The following is a 19341-nucleotide window of genomic DNA, read 5'->3' on the forward strand; positions in this document are numbered from 1 at the left end:
CACATGCTCAGCTCCTTTCAGCCCAGTAAAAATAGAAACTGAAGATTAGCTGCTCTTTTTTTAGTCTTTTTTTATTTTTATCCATTTTCAGAGAAGTATTCTTAAAGATACTCCTCCAGACATGTTTAAGATGTATAGAAAATGCTCTACCTTGAATAATAATTTGTGTCTGATATGTTTTTTCCCACAAGAAAAGTTTAATTATCTAATTAAATCCTTTAAATGACATCTACTCCCTCTACTTCATTTAGAATTACAGAAGCTATGACTGTACCAATGTTGTTCATTGATAAATGTTTAACTACTATACACAAGATGTCTCCTACTTCACTGTAAAATCCATTCTCAGTGTGTGAGAATGTAAATTGAATATTGGACCAGGACTGGCTCTAAACTAGTTGTGATGTCACAAATCCTGCTCCCAGGCCTGCCCCTTAAAATTGGATTGACAGCGAGCTCAGAGAAACTTTCCACTTTCAGCAGATGAATGTGAAAACAGCCCTCTGGTTTCAAAGTCTGCACATACATCATTCTGCACTGTGAGGCTCAAACATCCAACTGTAGGAACAAGAAGAAAAACATATTTTTGAGTGGAGGGAAACTTTAAGAAAAACTGTTTCTGAGTAAAGTTACAGTAAGTTACACAGAAAGAAATAAGATGAACAGATTCTGCTAAATGAAATAGTTCTAAATAGACTAATGTAATATAATATGTTTTGTCTGCATTTCTTTAAGAGAAAGTAAAGCAAGCTCATTTAAAATGTGCAAGAATACAACAAACTAATAATCAGTGATGGATTAAACTCTTAGCAGGCAACCCTAAATTTGTACACAAGCCCGAAAATAATGTACCTAAAACAAAAATGTTACTGTTCATTACCCTGGTCTCATTTGAAAGGTAATTCTTTAAATTTTACAACCAGAAAGTTGGAATGAGTATACATGATCCTGAACCGAAATTACAGAGGTTAACGTGTTCCTCGGGTGGATTAGTGTCATATTACAGGTTAAGTATTCTGATCATTTATTTAAGTAAAAGTAGCAGAAGTATTATCAACAAAATGTGCCAAAAATTAGAACATTTCACCAAAGGACTGCAGCTGGAAGTTAACCAGCTGGCTACTGGCACAATAGCAGAAATGTTAAATAATATGTGTTGTTCTTATGAATACATAAATTAAATTCAATTAAATATCAAAAGTGAAAGTACTCATTGCGAAATGTCTCTGTCAGTTATTATATTACTATATCATTATTTTTAATGCAGTAACATGTAAGCAGTACTGTAATATTGTATATGGTCAACATGGAGCTTGGACCCCCATAACTACCAATGCATCATATTTTCTAAACTTTTGTACACATATGTTTTGTATGGAAAATCTTAATCTGAAAAGTAACAAGTAGCTATAGCCATTAAATAAATGCAGCGGAGTGAAAAGTGCAATATTTCGCACAGAAAAGTAGTGGCAGGAGAAATAAGCATGAAATGGAAATAGCAAGTAAAGTACAAGTACCTCAAAATGAGTAAACGTACTTGTGGAACAGCCTTCTTAACCATCTGAGGGTTGTTATGTTATTATGTTATTTCAACATTTCAATCCTGTTTGTTTGTTTTTGTTTTCTCTTTTCAACAATAACTATTTAATTAAATTAAATTAAATGTATCATTATTATTAGTTACTTTCCACCACTGCTAATTTTCTACAGTAATCAGAATAATTTGATACTTTTACTTATCGACACAACTGTATAAAATATAGAATAATGCTGCAGTGTATTTGTGTCATTATTTGCAGGCCCATCTCCAAACCTCGACTTCTTAAAATACTATTACCACCTGAAAGCTCTGATTTCTTATTTTTCCTATATTACTTGAACGCATCACAAGTGTTTACGTTCAATGTGATGAATCTCGCAACCTGATTGGTCCAGTGCGATTTGACGCGGGAAAACCGTGGTGCAGTTTATTGAGTTTATATTATCTTTCCATCAGATTAATTCTTAAACCTCGACCTTTTTCCCCAAGGTATCAGCTATATCTAGACTCTGTGAAAATGTTTTACTACCCAAATGTCCTCCACCGCCATACTGGATGCTTTTCCACAATTTGGTGAGTTAATCCGAGCTCTTTAGCTAATTTGTGATAGCTAACGTAACCTACAGCGAGATGCTATCAGCTACAGGATAGATAGCTTACAAAGTTTAAGTATAGATTTATTTCTGAATCTTACAAGGATAAATGTGTTTTGCTATCCAGGTTAGCAGCCACCAGAGGTATCAGGGTCACTCGCAGAGAGCTTCTCAAAGTCAATGTCAAGCGAACATGGTAAGAATATCCACAACCAAATGACAAACATCAACTTATCTGTTTGGTTTAGTCACTGGCAAGCCTGATCAGTCTGATTAAAGCAGCCCACACAGGATATGTGTTCAATTTTTTATTATATATTTTGGACTTTTGTCCTTTTTTGTTGTTGTTTACAAAGACAAATGTCATTTTTGTCTGTACCAACCTTCTACTACTGGTTATTAAGATAATTTTTTATTTCAGCAGCTTGCTCTCAACCAGTCTGTGGGCTAACTTACTTAATTTGGTGTAAAGTTGTTCTCACCTGCTAGAATTTGAAGGTAAAGAGATGATGCTGAAGTTCGCTTCTGATTCAGGGTTAAGGAGAAAGTTGAGGAAACATAAATATTGATATTGAGCGGCTGATTAGATGTGTTAGACATCCCAGCAAAAGCCTTAACGTCTCTCCAATTCATTGGTTATGGCCATGTAGAGCTCCTCTTTTTCACTTAACGACAAAGGTAGAAAAGTTATTTTTACCTTTTGAAATACATGACAAAATGTCTTTATAGAGTAAATTTTCTACTCACTCCTCTAATTTTTAATTTAAAAACAAAATGACTGTTGTTCTCCCACATTTCCTCAGACTGACCAGAAATATCAGTGAAATCGCCATTTTTCCATTTTTTACAAATAGGATTGATCTGGATCTGGTTTAATGTGGTCTGGATGGGAAAAAAGCAGTGAAATTGCCATTTTTTCATTTTTCATCAGCAAAATAAAGGTTTCACAAATCTGAAAGTGGGTTTAAACAGCATCAAGGCTTTTTGCTATTATGTGTAACACTCTCTCTTCATAAGTGGTGAAAAAAACAGAATCCGCAGTTAAATCAGAAACTAGCTTCAGCATTGTGGTAAGGAGTTGGCATGAAATTAGGACCTTTTTATATAACCACCTAAAATAGTATAAAATAGCACAATAGTGTTTTATCCTCTATGTACTTGAACATTTTGTGTTTTGGGGGTTATGGGGGTTGTTTGTGATGACATACGATGTACAATTTTCTAATTCACTATGTTACATTTTTGCAGCCTAGACATTTTGGACTATGTGACAGCTCAGGTCCCTGCACCGCAGCCCAACCTGCCGAGGCCTCGATTCTCTCTCTACCTGTCGTCTCAGCTGCAGTATGGCGTGGTTGTAGTCTTCCACAGGCAGTGTGGCTTCCTGCTCGGTGAGAGAAACGACAAAGTGGAACAAGTAGAGAGAAAATTGCAATATTGGTCGTTACTGTCAATTGTGACAATTGTGTACACAGAATATAGTGTAATTTCCTCCAAGGTAAGAAAGAGAGATAGGGGGGTTGTGAGGGGAAGAGACAAGAAAATAGAGACCTTGCTTCTCTACACATTGTAAAACCCACGTACCTTATGTTAAATTACTCTTGCAGCAGTATAATTTTATAGCACATACCAGAAATCAGGGAGTAGGAGTGAGTTAGTTGGATTACAACAATGGATCTGGCTGCTTACTCATGCAGGATTTGCAGGAAATTCAGCCACTAAGCAGCATAATTTTCAGTTTAACAAGACAAGTTATTTCCTGTTGGGCAGCTCTCTAAGGTGAGATGAGGTGAAATGTGAAAATGCGATTTGTTGTACTTGTACTAAACACAACAGACAAATCATCTCAGAAATGTTGTTTTGGTATAAAACCTATACAGCTTTCATCATACATCTGCGCTGAGCATGTTTCCTAAATCCCCCCGTTTAAGTCTGATACAAAAGCCAATATAGGTCTGATGAAAGCATTCTCATCAAACACAGCTCAACAGTCTCCATTTATCTGGTCTTAGATTACACCCCGACACTGATATTGCATCCAACAGATTCACAATCATGCTGTTGTCATGGTTGATGAAACAGGAAAACACAATGCAGGATGATAAGCGGGAAGAGAAGCCAAGAAAGCATACACTGTCTGTCGTCTACAGTGGTTGTTGGAGGCATTAATGGCATTTCATTTCATCCATCAGTAAAATAGGAAAGAAACCTTCCCCAAGGCTGTCACATACAACACAGCGTGTCTTTCTGTGACATTCACAGCTTTGATCATGAAATAAAACTTTAAAGGTCTTTTTCACTAGAAAAGTTTTGCGTTTGTCCAGATTAGGGTGTGAATTTCAATAAGGCCAGAAACTTTATTAAAAATGACTATAAGCAAGACTCTTGGTGTTATGACCCCTTAACAATGAGGTTGCCTCGATCACTCCATTGTCTCCCCCGTTTGTGATGAGAGGAGGTGGAATAGTCATATGGTCACTGTCTTTACATTTGTCATAACCAAAGTATAACCCTTGATTTACATGTCTATACCTCTGCTTTTGCTTCTGCAGGTAATATCGCTCTACTAATATTATGTGTGTGTGATAACTTTAACCTTACAATTCTTACTTGCCTTTTTCTGTTTTCCAGAGGAGATTCAACAAACCGTTGACCGCCTGCTGCGCTCCAAAGGATGCATAAGTATCGACATGGCTGAGTCTGACAGGTCTGCGCACAAACATACACACACCTTGATCATGCGCAGTAGAAGAGTGTTTTGTACCTTGAGGCGTCTAAAATTTTTAAGCTGAACTGTGCAGAGGGTGTATGTGTTTGGGGGAAGTCTGAGCTCAAAAGCTTCTTGTGGATTATTTATGAGGGAGATTGTTTGGGGGAATAAAGACTGAAAAGGAGAAAGTGTTTTTTTATTGAGTGAGTGATGAACAAATTGAGCTTCTTTCATGTGAATGACTTTGTGAATATTTAATAAGCCATGTTACGGAAGAGCAGTAATGTATGAGCTCTTGTCTCTGCAGATGCAATATGCCTTCTACAATCTGCAGTTTAGAGATGCTGTGGGTTCATCTTACACCAGTAATATTTTATTACTTTATAAATCCGTGAAACGAACAACACAGATTAAAGTAAGCATAGCATTGAATTAGCCAGTACAACACTGAACATGTGTGTGATGTTTTCATATTTTGAATAGTAACACTCGCTCTGTCTTTATCTGGCAGGCTGGCCTTGGACGTGCCTGACAGCCTGCACATGATGGAGGAGGTTGAGGGAGCTCAGGATCCCTTCTTCGGCCTCATGGAGTCACACCAACTCCCCAGCCCCTATAAAATACACCAGGTACTGTATATCTACTATAGACTGTGTATAAAGATGATATATACGTACACTAGTACAACCATAAACTGTACATATGTTGTTGTAGTACAGTGTAGCACAACAAAACTAAACATGAGCAGGCTGGATGGATGTGGTGAATAATTTTTGTCTGGAGCAGCAGTAGCCACTTGTGTTAAATAACACTTAACAATAAGTGTTAAATAAAACTGTTACTAACAGATGAATTTCCCACAGCACATTATAATAGTAGTTTGATGTAACTCAATGAATCTTACTTAATATTAAATATACAGAGCAGATAAGCTGTACCTGTAATATAACAGATCAAAACTATAACTATCTTGGACAAACTGCAGTTTCCAGTGGAAATATTCTCACGTCTGAAGAACACAACTGATGAGACAAGGTCTCTTATGTAAGACCATTTGTGACCTTTGCCTCTCCTCTCTCAGCAATGCTTAAACTTTTGATGTTCAAAACAGCAGAAAAGTGATCTAAGAATAAAATTAGATGATAGTATGTGGGTTAATCTGACCTCATTCAGCACTAATGCTCAACTGTCCTAATTACAGTCCAAATATAATGTTAACACAAGTACATACAGTGTACGGTATGTAACCGCCATACAGCCACATAGGTTGGCCTGATAAAATATGCTTTCATGATGATAATTCTCAGGTTTTTTTCCATGTAAGTCTTTTGACACCAACCCCAGAAATGACAAAACTACAATTTCTGTGCCTTTTACGCTCACAGTCAAGTCGCTGATAAACCATCAACTCCTACAAGTGAGTGAATCATAGTTACATGGCCTTATGTACACAAGTGTAGGTCACTCCCATTTAAACACAGCACATGTGTGATACCCCTCCTTACAGTCCTGAGTAACTCTCAGGTAAAGTAAATCACGGCTGATAACTCTCCGGGTGCTGTAAATCTGGCAGACATGGCTGAACTTTGTCCTCCTTGTGATTATTCTCTCAGGAAATACCATGTGTGGTTTGATCAGTGTTGAAGAGTAAAGCAAAATGCTCAGTAAAGTGTTTGTAAAGTAAAGTAAAAAAGTGTTTTAAATGCCAAAATGTCAGAACAAGACTACATAGCTAAGGTGACAATAATATGTAAATGTTTTATTGGGTGTTATCATGGAACTTCATATGAAATTTCCTATTTCCTAAGTTTGCTATTTCAGTATTTTACACATATGGAGCTGCATCAGGTATCAGACAGGCCTCATCAGGGAGACACCCATATGAAGTAATTCACTACAGAGGTCCATGTAAAGTCAAAGCCAAGTAAAATCAACCTTTTGGCAAACAGAGGCAAAAGAAGAAAAAAAGGAAACATTATTTATGAATCAGTTTGGCTTTTAATAATCCCACCCTCATGTTTAAATAAAAGCCAGTATTCATCAGGCTCAGGTCCTGCTCTGGAATTAGAGGTTAAAATAACTCTGTGTTGGTCTTGTTATATAATATTTGTAATTCTGTATTTTTAGCCAGGGTTGGCGATCGAAGAGGTGGGTTCACAGCACTCCCTGGTGCCCAGTCCCCACACCGCACTTGACAAAGAGGGTGAGGCCGATCATTGAGACATTTGAAAGACTGTTGCTGTGTCTCATTTCAGAGGCTGCCTCCCTTTAAGTCCACATTACCAGACCAAATACTCGAGAACAGGTTAATATGGCCGCCGCATTCAAGTGGCTCCAAGAAACTTTGGAGGACACGATCCTTTTTTGCGTTTATGTCCCAAAATCTTTGTCCCACTGCTGACTTATCTCTGTCCCATTTCAACTGTCTCATTTGTGGAGGATGAGCAGGTTCAACCTACTAGCCTTCATTCCTCATTAGGCCACACCCATGCAGACCACATCGTTTAAAAGAGGCATCACCTGAAATGGGACACCTACTTTTAAGTAAAGTACAGATTCTGATTTGCAGTGGTGGTTGTATGTCCTGTATATACTATATATGTTTATAATCTGTCCTCAAAGGTTTTTATTAATGGGTCAGTTCATTGTACATAAGTGCATTTTCTTTTAAATGTAAACGTTTGGCTCAGGAAGGTTGCTATTTCCACTTCAGTTAGGAACATTTTGAATGAATGCTTAGAAAATGAATCTCATTTTATCTGCACGTATTGATTTAAAAAAGCATCAGTCCCAGACCCAGACTGTTTTTACCATTATCATGGCCTTTATTTCTCCCTAAAGCCATCGTTCAAGTGCCACAAACACGGGGGAATCTCAGCTAGTTTCACATCCATCTTCTGCTACAGACATGCTCGGCTCCTAATTCCTCCCGCTGTGTTTCAAACCAGGTTTCAGGTCACCTCCAGCGGCCATAACACTGACAGAGAAGGAGCAGTTTGTCATCACCACTGCTGAGGTAAACTCTCTGTCAGAGTCCATGCACAGGAAACATCCCAGTCATCATTTTTAGGTACAGCAGGCATCCTGATGAATCATTGAGATGGGACGTGGACCATGTGCCCATAGCATCTTTATTTAAGGTCTTTGTGAAAAGTTAGCTGCTCGCTTGTTGGACTTTCCTGTCTCTGTTTGTAGCATGCTATGTGATGAGGAAGTAGCTTTAACGTTAGTACAGATTCTTTACTGTCTAGTACATTTGTGGCAGTGATGTATAGTTTGTTTTTTTCTTGTAGGAGCTTTGTGGAAGGTTTTTACTGCTTAAAAAAGAAAAAAATGTGGGAAACTGTTTTTCTCAAATGCTTAAAAAATACTATTTATGTTCTATGTGTTATATAATGTAATGAAGTTAATGGTGCAGGGGAATGAGGAAATAAAATTCCTGATGCCTTACTAGCAGCCCTGAATTCACCTCTCAATATCCACAGAGCTTAAAAGACGGGAGGGCTTTATTATCCATTTCTTTAGTCATGAAATGCATCTGTGTTTTTACTGCAGTAAGTCTGAACACTATTAGCCTCCTCATTCTGTCACTTAGCGGCTAATAATGCTCCTCCCGAAGCATCTTCAGTTGATGAAGTCTATCTTGCCTTGATAAGATCTGGCTTAATTACATGAGCCTGTACTCACAGTTTGTTTACAGAGCCGCGGCTTACATTTCTGTCGTCCTCCGCCTCCACTTGTCTGCCCCTCGGGTTCAGTTCTGCTTTGCCTACAAAAATCATTTCAATTATTTTTTTGTCGTTTCTTTATTTCTCCTCCTGTTTTTGTCATTGTTGTATTTTATTTGTGTTTAATATCACTTTACTTACATTATTTATTACTCTAAACGGACCAAACTTTAATTCCCCAGCTCTTCATTCATTCATTTTGTCCCTTTCTGTCTCATGTGTCTCTCCGAATGTCTTTTTGTATCAGTATTTTGAGGGAGATGAACTTCCTGAAGCCACAGCCAGAGAGATCGACTTGCTGATGGATCAACCAGACCAGTTCCGTAGAGGTGTGTGTTTCAGTCTTAAACATGCCTGTATGATAACCACTACATGTGTATTCTTAGTGTTTTAGTTATTTAGTTGTACTCAATTTCAGAAGCTGTAAAGTGTCTAGTTTTTCAATCCCACATTGTGTTTCTCTCTTGTAATGTGTCAGCTCCTGTCAGCCAGGTCAAATTCTTTGTGCCGCTACTGTAATTGGAAAAAAAAAGCAATTCTGACTCTATGTGAGCGCTCACTGCCAGAAAGAAAAAGGTTTATTTTCTGGAGATGGTTTCATTTCAGGGAAGAATAGAGAGGTAACGTCTCTGAAGTTTGGGAGAGCCTGTCTTGCTTTAACAAAAAACTAAGACAAATCCTCAGCATGTGTTCATTTGGGTGGAGTTTGTTTCAATTTTTCTCACTTCACTTCCTGCAGTAAAACAGCAGTAAGGGAGTAGAAAAGGGATTTATTAAGTATTTTGTGCAAGGAAAGCTAGTTTCTCGAAAGATTTATTTTGGGGAAGATGTGTTTACGTGTATCTGCGTGTTGTGTATATGTTACATTGTGTTCAACAGAAGTGGAGGAGACGGAGAGGAGCAGGGACCTTGAAGGAGCCATGTCCTCTATTGACCAGTGAGTCTAGTGGAGAAACTTTAAACTGGAAAATGACTATTAGCCCACTGACAGTTACTACACAGCACAGAGCTCAGAGTCGGGCCTTCAGGGCACAGCTAATTTCATAGTGGTACCATCAGTTTGCCTGAGCTCTTTAGACGTTACAGTCTGTTGACAAACGGTCAAATATTGACAAAGAATAGTGACTTTCTAGTGTTTCGAGACTTAAAACACACCATAGTGACTAAATATTTATTTATCAGTCAATCAGTATATTTAGCTAAGACTTGTGACTACGAACTGTCACGCAGTAGATAAATATGTCTGATGTAGGTAAGAAATGTAAGTGTAAGCGTGTGTGTGCGTGTGCGTGTGCGTGTGCGTGTGTGTGTGTTTCCAGGCTGAAGGAGACAGTGCTAGGAACAGAGCGGGACAGTGAGTGGCTGCTGGACGAGGAGTTGGGTCTGCCTGTGGAGGTTCCCGTGGCAGCTGTTGCCCTAGAGATGACCCCACCGCAGGTTGCTATGCCAACCTCATCCTCTGGGGCATCTGGGAAAGAGGGAGACAGTACCACAGAGGGTTCCTGTAATGAGGTGAGACACGGATGAGGATGTCACTATAGGTAGTTTTGTGTTTGTTAATTTAAAAAAAGGAAGTGACAGATTTGCAGTAATATTTAATAATAATTGCTGTACTCACAACAAGTAGTTCAGAGCGCACATACCTCTAAACATATTTTTGGAGACACCCTATTATTACCAGAGGCATGTAAATTCACTACCTCTAGGGCATCTTTGACATCACTTTATAACCTGCTGCCACAACTCTGATATGTAGGGAACACTGAGATGACACACAAAGCGTCCGCTGTTGTGTTAGCTGTCAACAACTTTAATTAACATTCCACAAAGTCACTCATGAGCTGCTTGATTTGTTTTGGAAACATGCGATGAAGAACACATGTGGGTGTGTCAATATATAGATGTATAATTTCCAGTATGTGTGCTCGAGTGTGATGTCCAGGACTGTGAACATTAAAGTTGTGTGTTTCTCACTCATCATCAGGCGGTTGTTCGTCCTCTGAGGAAGCCCGGCGCAGGTCGTAGGCGTCAGCTGGTCTTTGCAGACCCTCAGGTCCAGATATCTGACAGAGCGATGAAGGAGCAGATTGAAAACCCACTGGCCCAAACAGTCAACCTGGTAGAGGGGCACACTGGAACCACACATCTTTGTGTTAATTCACTGGATTAAAGTACAATATTTATGTTATTAAACTATTCCAGTCATTTATGCACACACACACACACACACACGCTTTGTACACACACATACAAGTCTGACTTGTTCAGCTGGATAAGATCAAGGGCTCACCAACACTGACGATTGAATTTTCAGTCTTTGCCACTCTGTAATCAAAGTCTTGCCATCAAAGTGTCTATTCACGAGGGTGTCCGTTAATTAAACTCCAACTCTCCAACTCTCTTCCTGCTCTCTAAACCCACTGGAATACCGCTCATTGATTTTATTTCCTTCCTTCCTTCGTTATTTCTGTAATTTCCTCTGAGACGCTATCATTGGCTTCTCTCTCTATCTACTCTTTACTCTGAAGCAAGTTAAAAGTCCTGTTTGAAACCACACCATCCAGCTAATATCTTGTTCTTCCTCTCAGTCCGAGGTGTTGCTGGACTTGCCCTCCTTGACCAAGCGCGCCTCTCCTGCTCAGCTCTTCAGCGCCCCCTGTGGACGTCAGTACCAAGTGCCACACTTAACGTCTGACCAGTGAAATGTCCAAACTATTTACATAAACATAAACAATTACTTTTTAACTTTTCTTCTTGAACATTTTAATTCCAGATACACATAAGGGCTGTAAAATAGTATTAACAAGCAAACAATAAAAGAGGGTAAACAAAAAGAAAAAAAACAAATGCATTACCATGTTGTCTTTTCAGAAGCTTTAGAGTATAAGTCATCATAAACCCATAAACATCATGGATTTTTTTCTTATCAGCCTCTGAAATATTTTATTAGTATTGATTACTTCACTTAAGTTGCACTGGCTTTTCACAAACTTATATCATCGGCTCTGATACAGAAAATTCAAAATACTGACCAAAACCTGTCAGTGTGACAACCACTCTGCCCTCTGACCCATCCACAGCCCTCCTCCACGCTGACCTCCTCTCACTGTGGAAACAGGGTGCCTCGCTCGCCACCCTGCCTGGATGTGAGGAAAAACAGAGGAGGGGGGATGAGGAGGAAGAGGAGGAGGTGAGAGGGGAGTCAGAGCAGGACAGAGAAATACTGAGGACAGAGAGGAAGAGGAGGCACTCGAGCATGAAAGAGGTGAGTCTGAGTGGAGGTGCAGTTTGAGAGGAGTGGAGTTCTTTTACTGCACTTCTCCTGGTGCCACATAATCAAATCTGTGGAGGAGAAACTGATAAACATTCTTACCAAACTCAATCTAAACAGGGTATTTGTGAAACTGTAGCTACAATAATCAGGGTTAGCCATGAGCCAGCTAGCCTGCAGTGGTAGCCTGCCAACTCAGTGTTCAGTTCAGTGGTGAGACAAATTAGATTATAAACCTCGTTCCTATTTCATGAGACTGTGCTTCTCTCTCTTAGATACCCAGTGAGTCAGGACTGCAACCTGCAGAGGGCTCATGTAAGAATTTCTTTGTCGTTGTATTAGTATTTCAGTACATGTTTTGGCAACACATGAAACACATTATTGACTTAAAGCTGCCAGTTATTCACTGTTTGTTTTTGTGTGTGTGTGTGTGTGTGTGTATAAACAGCTGCGTTAGATGTGGTCCTGGACATGTCCAAAGAGGAGAAATCTGTAAGCGATGTGATCACTCCAGTCAGCAGATGGTGAGTCTCAGATGGATGTAGTAGATAGACGGACAGCTGGATGGATGAGGAGATAGATCACTTAGTGTGTGTGTGTGTGTGTGTGTGTGCGTTTGTGTGTGCAGGTCTCCGCAGGAGGAGGCCCAGCTACCAATGGAGCCTATAGCAGAGGAAAACATTGAGATGCCTGAGGCTCAGACTGATGCAGAGAGCAGGGACATGCTGAGGTACTTCATACACACGTGCAGAGCACAAATAAGCCTAAAAACACAAATCTTGGTTAACCACAATTTCCTCTACATTACTTTCTGCTTATCAACAGCCTCTGAATGCACGTTTTGAACTCACTACAGTGACAATGGCTGGTTAAACATAACAGCTTGATTCTTTGAGCTACTAAATACTGGAAACGTTCTTTTGGGATTTTATTCGTCCTGACTCCTGAGGCAGATTTATTTGGTCCCATATTAATACCACAAACTTCCAGTTCCTCTTAATCCCACCGGTGCACTGTTGTGTTGAGATCTGGAGACTCAGATTACAACACTGTTGCCAGAATCATCCTGAGGAGATGAATGTTTGTGACCCTGAATTTAGTGTGTATTTGAATAAAGGTAGACTGCGGCCATGATGTGTGTGGCAGTAAAAGAGTGCACTGAGCTCTCGTTTGCATATTTCTGTCCCGTTTGCTCGATCCCAACACGCTTGAAGTCAGTTACATTTAGTATGTATTTATTCTCTGTAATCTAATGTTTAGTCAAACAGTGCCTGAGACTTTCAACCTGGTGTAAATGTCTAAAAGATGCAGCCACAACATTTATATATATAGTAAATACAAAGAGTCATTTTCTCCTTTCACAGTGATGCTGTTTAGGTTGGTGATACACTTGCAGCCTCCAGCATCACAGGTTGACACACATCCTGAGATGTTTAACATCTGCTTTGAAATTCAAAATAGAAAGCAGGCCCGAGCCACAGAAACATTTCCTTGTCAGAAACTCCTCCACCAGGTTCAGACATTGAAACGGTTGTATTGAAACCATCTGAAAGCCGGCCAACTTGGATTGAATGGATGTGAAGCAGATTTTTTGATTGAGCACAGTATTTGTTGTTGAAGTGTTAAAGTGGTTGTGTGTGGGAAGGCCTGAACCTGATTTGGCCTCTAATGTGACATTTTGACTGGATTCACTTGTGTGAATCTGTTTTAAAGGAGCTGCATTCATAGCAGCAGTAATACTGGCTCTGTGGTTTTATCTAATGCTAGTTTTTATCAACTCAAGATATTGGAAGCTTAATTCCAGATCTTATCCATACCAGTCTTCAGAAGTCCTTGGTTGAATCCTGACATGCAGTGTTTGTTTTTTCCAGCTGGGTCTCATCAAGCCTGCAGAGGTTTGGAGAAGTAACCTTCGACTCTCTGCTGCCCCCGGAGGCCGACCGCACCACTGCAGCTCACACACTCTACAAACTGTTGGGTGAGGAAATCAAAGACTGCTCTTACATGTAGTAAAATACATCAACAAAGAATGTTCCTGCTCTTGGAAATTATATACTGTAGGGTAATAATTGCATAGTTCTTATGGATGAATATTTTCAACAATCTGAAACTGTAAGAATTGTCTGTTACTTACAGATGTAATTGCATTCTTGCTCCCTCCGTCAATGAAAACACAGAGTTTCTTCTCTGATTTCCACATTAACAATTAGTGAAAGAAGTGAGTGATTTTATTATGTTTCTCTTCTTCAGAGCTGTTGTCTGCCAGACATGTGACTGCACGACAGACTGAACCCTACAGTCACATCACCATAAGCCCCGCAGCACACAGGATGACCGCCTGAACACACACACACACACACACACCCTCAGTTAATTAAATCCTAATAGATTTTAACTGTTTTTTATTCTATGAGGATAATGAATTTGATCCTGTGACCTCTTAGTAACACAAGATCATCAATTCTCACACTGCCATGGTACATTTAATTTGCAAGAAAAGACGACAGGGGTTAAATGTTTTTATGTGAACTGTTAAACGTTGATCTGTGTTACTGTGATTTTTTTCTCAGTGTTTTAAGGAATGGTTAAAATATTTTTAACCATTTTAATATGGTTCTGATTTGTTCATATCATTGTATTTTTAAATATTTATACCCATTGAAGTTTTAAACTGTTTTAGACTGAGTAGGGTTTATTACACAGTTTATGTCTGGTGTATGGCTTTTTATCCTTTTTAATGATTTTAAATTAAACGTTTTTATTCTGCGTGAATTTTTAACTTAAACTTTAAATAAAATTTTGCACAGTATGGTCTTGACTTATTTTTTTCAAGCTCTTAACATATTCAGACCTGAGAAACTTTGTATTTCTGTTGTTATTTGAGGATATTTTACTGAAGTTATATTCACTAACATTATATTCTTTACTACTGACTGTTTAAGAATCACTGTAAACCTATTTTTATATTTGTTTATCTCTTACCTGACACAGAACACAGTCAAAATCCTGAGTGAGTGAGTAAGTATTGTTTACCAATATTCATCCTGGTGAATAATGACATACAACACGAAGCTCGACGTTTGTTGTTCTGGCCTAAAAAAAGCATCAGAAAAATTCTGGCAGCCCACGAATGTGTAGATAAGAGTAAGTCCATATCCATGTGGCACCTCGATGTGACTGAGAGGCCCGAGCTCTGCAGTCACAGAGAAGAAATCCCAGTTCACATCAACATAATGGAATGGTAATTTTGTTGATACTTCTTGTGATACATTCTGGTTACAGCCAGTAAATGTCCTCTCCACTGCTTGTTTCAATACAAAAATACATCTAAAACTAGTCTTCCCTGCTGTTTTCTACTCAGTATCACTTTTCTCCAGCTATTATATACAGAGGAACTGTTGGATGTTTAGTCACCTCTGGCACAAACTGGGGTTACAGTGGAAAGTGATTGTGACTCAACAGTGTTTACAGACAGAACACACTGCTGGGAGAGCAGGCTGGTTAGAGAGGCTGAAAAAAAGCTACCTGCATGAGCGTGATTGGCACTGAAGATGACAATGCAGGAGATAAAACGCCTTTGATAAAAAATGCCTTTTCTTGTCCGAACCTGTCGATATGAGAGTCAGATTTAAAAGCAGCACGAGAGTATCCGTGTCCCTGCTGCTGCAGGCCGACAACCTCCGCTCGACTCTTTACATTCCCGAACCTTTACATCATCTTTATCCCTCCACAGTGCTGACGTAAAGCTGCTGTCTGTGTGAGAGGATTTAATGTGGCTGCCCATGGAATGTGACACGCTGAGTCCAGAGTGCTGGTTTAGTGGGAAAAGATCTGTACTATGCAGGAACACACACACACACACACAGAGACACACATACACTCCACAGCATGTATGCTTGTGTCCCGACTCCTTCTAACTCATTCAATGAAATCTGTTAAGTTTGGGTCCCCAACGTTTAAAGGGAAAAACAAGGCTGCATAAAACTGACAATATTATTTTCAATGGCTGAAGACACTAATTCAAGTGTAATTAAAGCATGAAGTAAAATAAAATTAAATAATAAAACTGAAATTTTTATTTAACTGTTTTCCATTAAACCATAGTCATTTTCTCATATCTATTCTGACCATTTCACACACTTTTCTGTGTTTGTGTTCATCAAATGAAAAAAAACCCCATATCTTAGTTAAAACAGCATGACTTATGTGTCCATAAGTTTCACACCTGCCCCCAATGTACTGTTCCTTTAAGTGACATCGCTCAGAGGAAATGACATCATTTAAGAGTTTGAAGAGTTTTGATTTTCTTTTGAAACATTTTTTGGTACATTTTTCTTTCAAAACCTTCTCCGTCAAGCATAACACATCCACCCTGTCACTCAAAAAACATTTTTTAATGAAATACATATATGTATTTACATATGCTTTTTTATTTTGCTGCATGCTAAGTGTAGTGTTAGCTTTGACCTGAGAGGGAATTTATATTACTTTGAATCTTTCCAGTTGCAGGCTTTAAAAAAAAAAAAAAAAAAGAAAGAAAAAAAGTGCCTGAGTTTGCAAAATATGTTTTATGGCAGGTCTAACTGCAGGGGTGGATTTGGCTATTTGGGGCCTCAGGCAAACACAGTCCTGCCCTCATTAATAATAATGCGTTATATTTGAATTGTTATATTTTCTGAACAAAAACTGAATCTTCAACATAACCAGTAATATTTATCTGTCAGGTAAATTAGTAGTACAATGTGTTCCACTGAAGTAGAAGTAAACGGTAAGTAAGCTGTATACAGGTGCATATTTTCTGGGGGCCTTTTGTAAGTTATTTACAGTTAGAATAGTAACATAATTCAATATTCTTCATATCTAAGCATCATAATAAATCGATAGCTGTCAGGGGCCCTTTAAGTTAGGGCCCCCAGGCAGTTGCCTACCTTGCCTAACGGTAAAATTGCCCCTGAGTTGTAACATATTCATGCTATGAAATACAAAATTCTACATTTGGTTATGATCAAACACCTTAAAATTCCAATAAGGTCCAATCTGAACAGCTTCCCTGGAATAACCCTTGTAGCAGCTACAGATAAAGCACATTTTTCAAATGTTGGAAATCTGACGCTGCACTGTGAACGGCCCATATATCAACCCTCCCCTTCACATGACATGAGAGAGAGGGCACAGGAGGGATGATGGGTTCAGGTTTGTATATGGTGGACTGCATCTCATTACACACACTAATAAATCTGTTGTCCACATTGAACCTGAAGTGACCTGCTGACACTTGGTGCCAAATTTATCTCTTTAAAGTATCAAAGTCATAAAGCATTCAATTCTCATTTCACGTGATTTTAATGACTACATTGTGCTACAAAATCCATTTACTGACTACAACCACACACACACACCTGGCCCGAGCAAACACCATCATCCGTCTATCAACCCCCCTGTCCTCCCTGACAGGCTAATAAACCTCACATCTGAGTGACACATAACACACATTCACACCAGCCGCTTATATCAGCCTGGAGGGCCGAGCACACGTCTGTATGCATTAGGCGCACACACTCTCACACTTCCCAGAGGCCTTTTGTCATCGGAAGAGGCAGAGCTCTGAATCATAAGCCCCCCGAGAGCAGAGCGGAGGAGCCCAGTATCTGCAACAACACCCGCCGCAGACAAAAGGTGCAAAGATACTGAGCATCGGTCACAGCGATAAGGCCGGAGATCACACAAGCGAGGGAAGGAATACATCACGTTTCTTTTTCTGAGAAACTGATCAGTGAGTCACGCTGGCGGCGGAAGAGACAAAAAGTTTGCCGGAGGAGGGAGAGGCCAATGGAGGAGTGGACAGCCCGACAGGCAGGGGCTCCCCGGGGCCGCATGGCAAGATGGTGCGGGTGGAGCTGGAGTGGGACATCCCCATGTCGGTGACGCTGCCCATCCAGGTGCAGCCCGACCCAGCACACCGGCCCTTCCCATTCCTGGACACCACACTGGCTGACCTGGGCATCCAAGAGTGAGTCTGATCTCAGTGGGTGTGTGTGTTTGCGGAGGGGAGGTCTTTAAAAATAAGCTATTTCAGGTGGATTTACAAGTCTGTGTGTGTGTGTCTCCAGGTCAGAGGTGAAGGAGAGGGTGGTGTGGGTGGACACCAAGAAGACCCAGGTGAAGAACAAGGCAGGGAAGCTGAAGGAGAACGAGATCACCATCCTGGAGGTATGGTTGTAAGGACATTTTTTGTTTTGATTTAAATGGAAGCAAAGTGAAGGAAAATGACAGCAAAATATTTGTTTTCGTCTCGTAGGTGCGAGTGAAAGCCCAGAAGCCTGGAGAAAAACAGCTCCAGGAGGTCCTGTACAGCACTGAAGCCCACACTGACCGCTCCTTCTGTCGCACAGGGATGAATATTCTGCCCTGGAAAAGCAGATGTTCAGGTCTGATTGCAGCTTAAATCACTTAAATATAAAAACACAGCAGTAAGTGTTACATCTGTGAGGATTTTAATATAACTAGTGTGGCTGTTACTGTCAGCTCTGATCATATTCTTCCCATCATCTGGCTCATATCAGGAAATGAAGGAGGAAATATTTCTGTATTTGTACAACCATGCCTCAAAAGTCACTCAGCCCTGCTGCAGTCAGCAGCGACCTCTCAGATACGGGTGAACTGTCAGGCTGAAGTGGATCACAGCAGCGTGTCAGAGCCTGAGGCAATGAAATGAGATCATCGTAAACCATTACATCAGCGTCTGAATAAAACCTTCAAACTCATCAGAAATTTTGAGAAAATCTGGTCGACTTTATTTATGTTCTCAGTCAGTGATAGAATTAAAAGGCGTCTGGTGTGAAAACTGGATATTTTTTTTGTGTTTTCATAGCTGTTACAGTATGAATGTGTTCGTCCGTCTCATTATCAGCTCACACTACTGTGGTGTATGTGGCATGTGTTTAAAAAGACTTCACTGTGTGTTTCAGGGGAGAATGAACTGGCACCGGTGCAGGTGACTATGGCGCTGGACCTGGAGAACCAGCAGCCTAACATCGCTGAAGCCCAGGAGCAACGGGAGATCTGAGGAGCAATTATCCAAAAAGAGTGCAAGCCATTTGGATTTTTTTTTCCCTTTTTTGTTTTTTTTTAAGGCTAACATAAATGCTCAACTAGACGTTAACTGCAGGGTGAAATTTGCCAGCATTGTAGAATCTGCTAAATTTTTGTAGCATTTGTAAAAATCTTCCTTGCACTTATCAAAAAATATGTGTTGTATAGTTTGCTACTAACAGAGATGAGACAGGTGAAAGATCTGCTGCGTATGTGACAGGCTGAGCTGCTGAGTATTAACAGAGTGTACTGAGAAAGTAAGAGCTGTTTTTTTTTTTTTTTAGTAACAACAGAGTGTGACCTATTAGTGCAGTATGTCTAGTTAGTCAGTGAGCTCTGAGGGCTGAGTTCTTGCCAGAATTCACACAGACACACAGCTGCAGTGTTGGCCCATTAGAGAAACTACT

The 19341-nt window shown here is 39.8% G+C and overlaps 2 protein-coding genes across 2 annotated transcripts; both read left to right on the top strand.

Moving 5' to 3' along the window:
- The first annotated feature begins 1919 nt into the window (after positions 1–1919).
- rec8b (REC8 meiotic recombination protein b) lies at positions 1920–14651 on the top strand. The gene is made up of 18 exons (XM_067578337.1): positions 1920–2113; positions 2261–2329; positions 3382–3524; positions 4765–4840; positions 5355–5472; positions 6971–7046; positions 7792–7859; positions 8819–8900; positions 9451–9508; positions 9891–10083; positions 10556–10690; positions 11160–11235; positions 11652–11836; positions 12118–12157; positions 12291–12366; positions 12471–12572; positions 13714–13820; positions 14093–14651. The coding sequence occupies exons 1-18, from the start codon at positions 2058–2060 to the stop codon at positions 14182–14184; spliced, it is 1752 nt and encodes a 583-aa protein (XP_067434438.1). The 5' UTR covers positions 1920–2057; the 3' UTR covers positions 14185–14651.
- Positions 14652–17720: 3069 nt separating this feature from the next.
- si:ch211-196f5.2 (uncharacterized protein LOC556372 homolog) lies at positions 17721–18416 on the top strand. The gene is made up of 3 exons (XM_067578602.1): positions 17721–17852; positions 17953–18052; positions 18141–18416. Exons 1-3 carry the CDS (start codon positions 17725–17727, stop codon positions 18285–18287), a joined length of 375 nt encoding a protein of 124 aa, XP_067434703.1. The 5' UTR covers positions 17721–17724; the 3' UTR covers positions 18288–18416.
- Positions 18417–19341: the final 925 nt, after the last annotated feature.

Source organism: Thunnus thynnus, chromosome 21 (assembly GCF_963924715.1).
Source record: "Thunnus thynnus chromosome 21, fThuThy2.1, whole genome shotgun sequence".
Classification (NCBI taxonomy): Eukaryota; Metazoa; Chordata; class Actinopteri; order Scombriformes; family Scombridae; genus Thunnus; species Thunnus thynnus.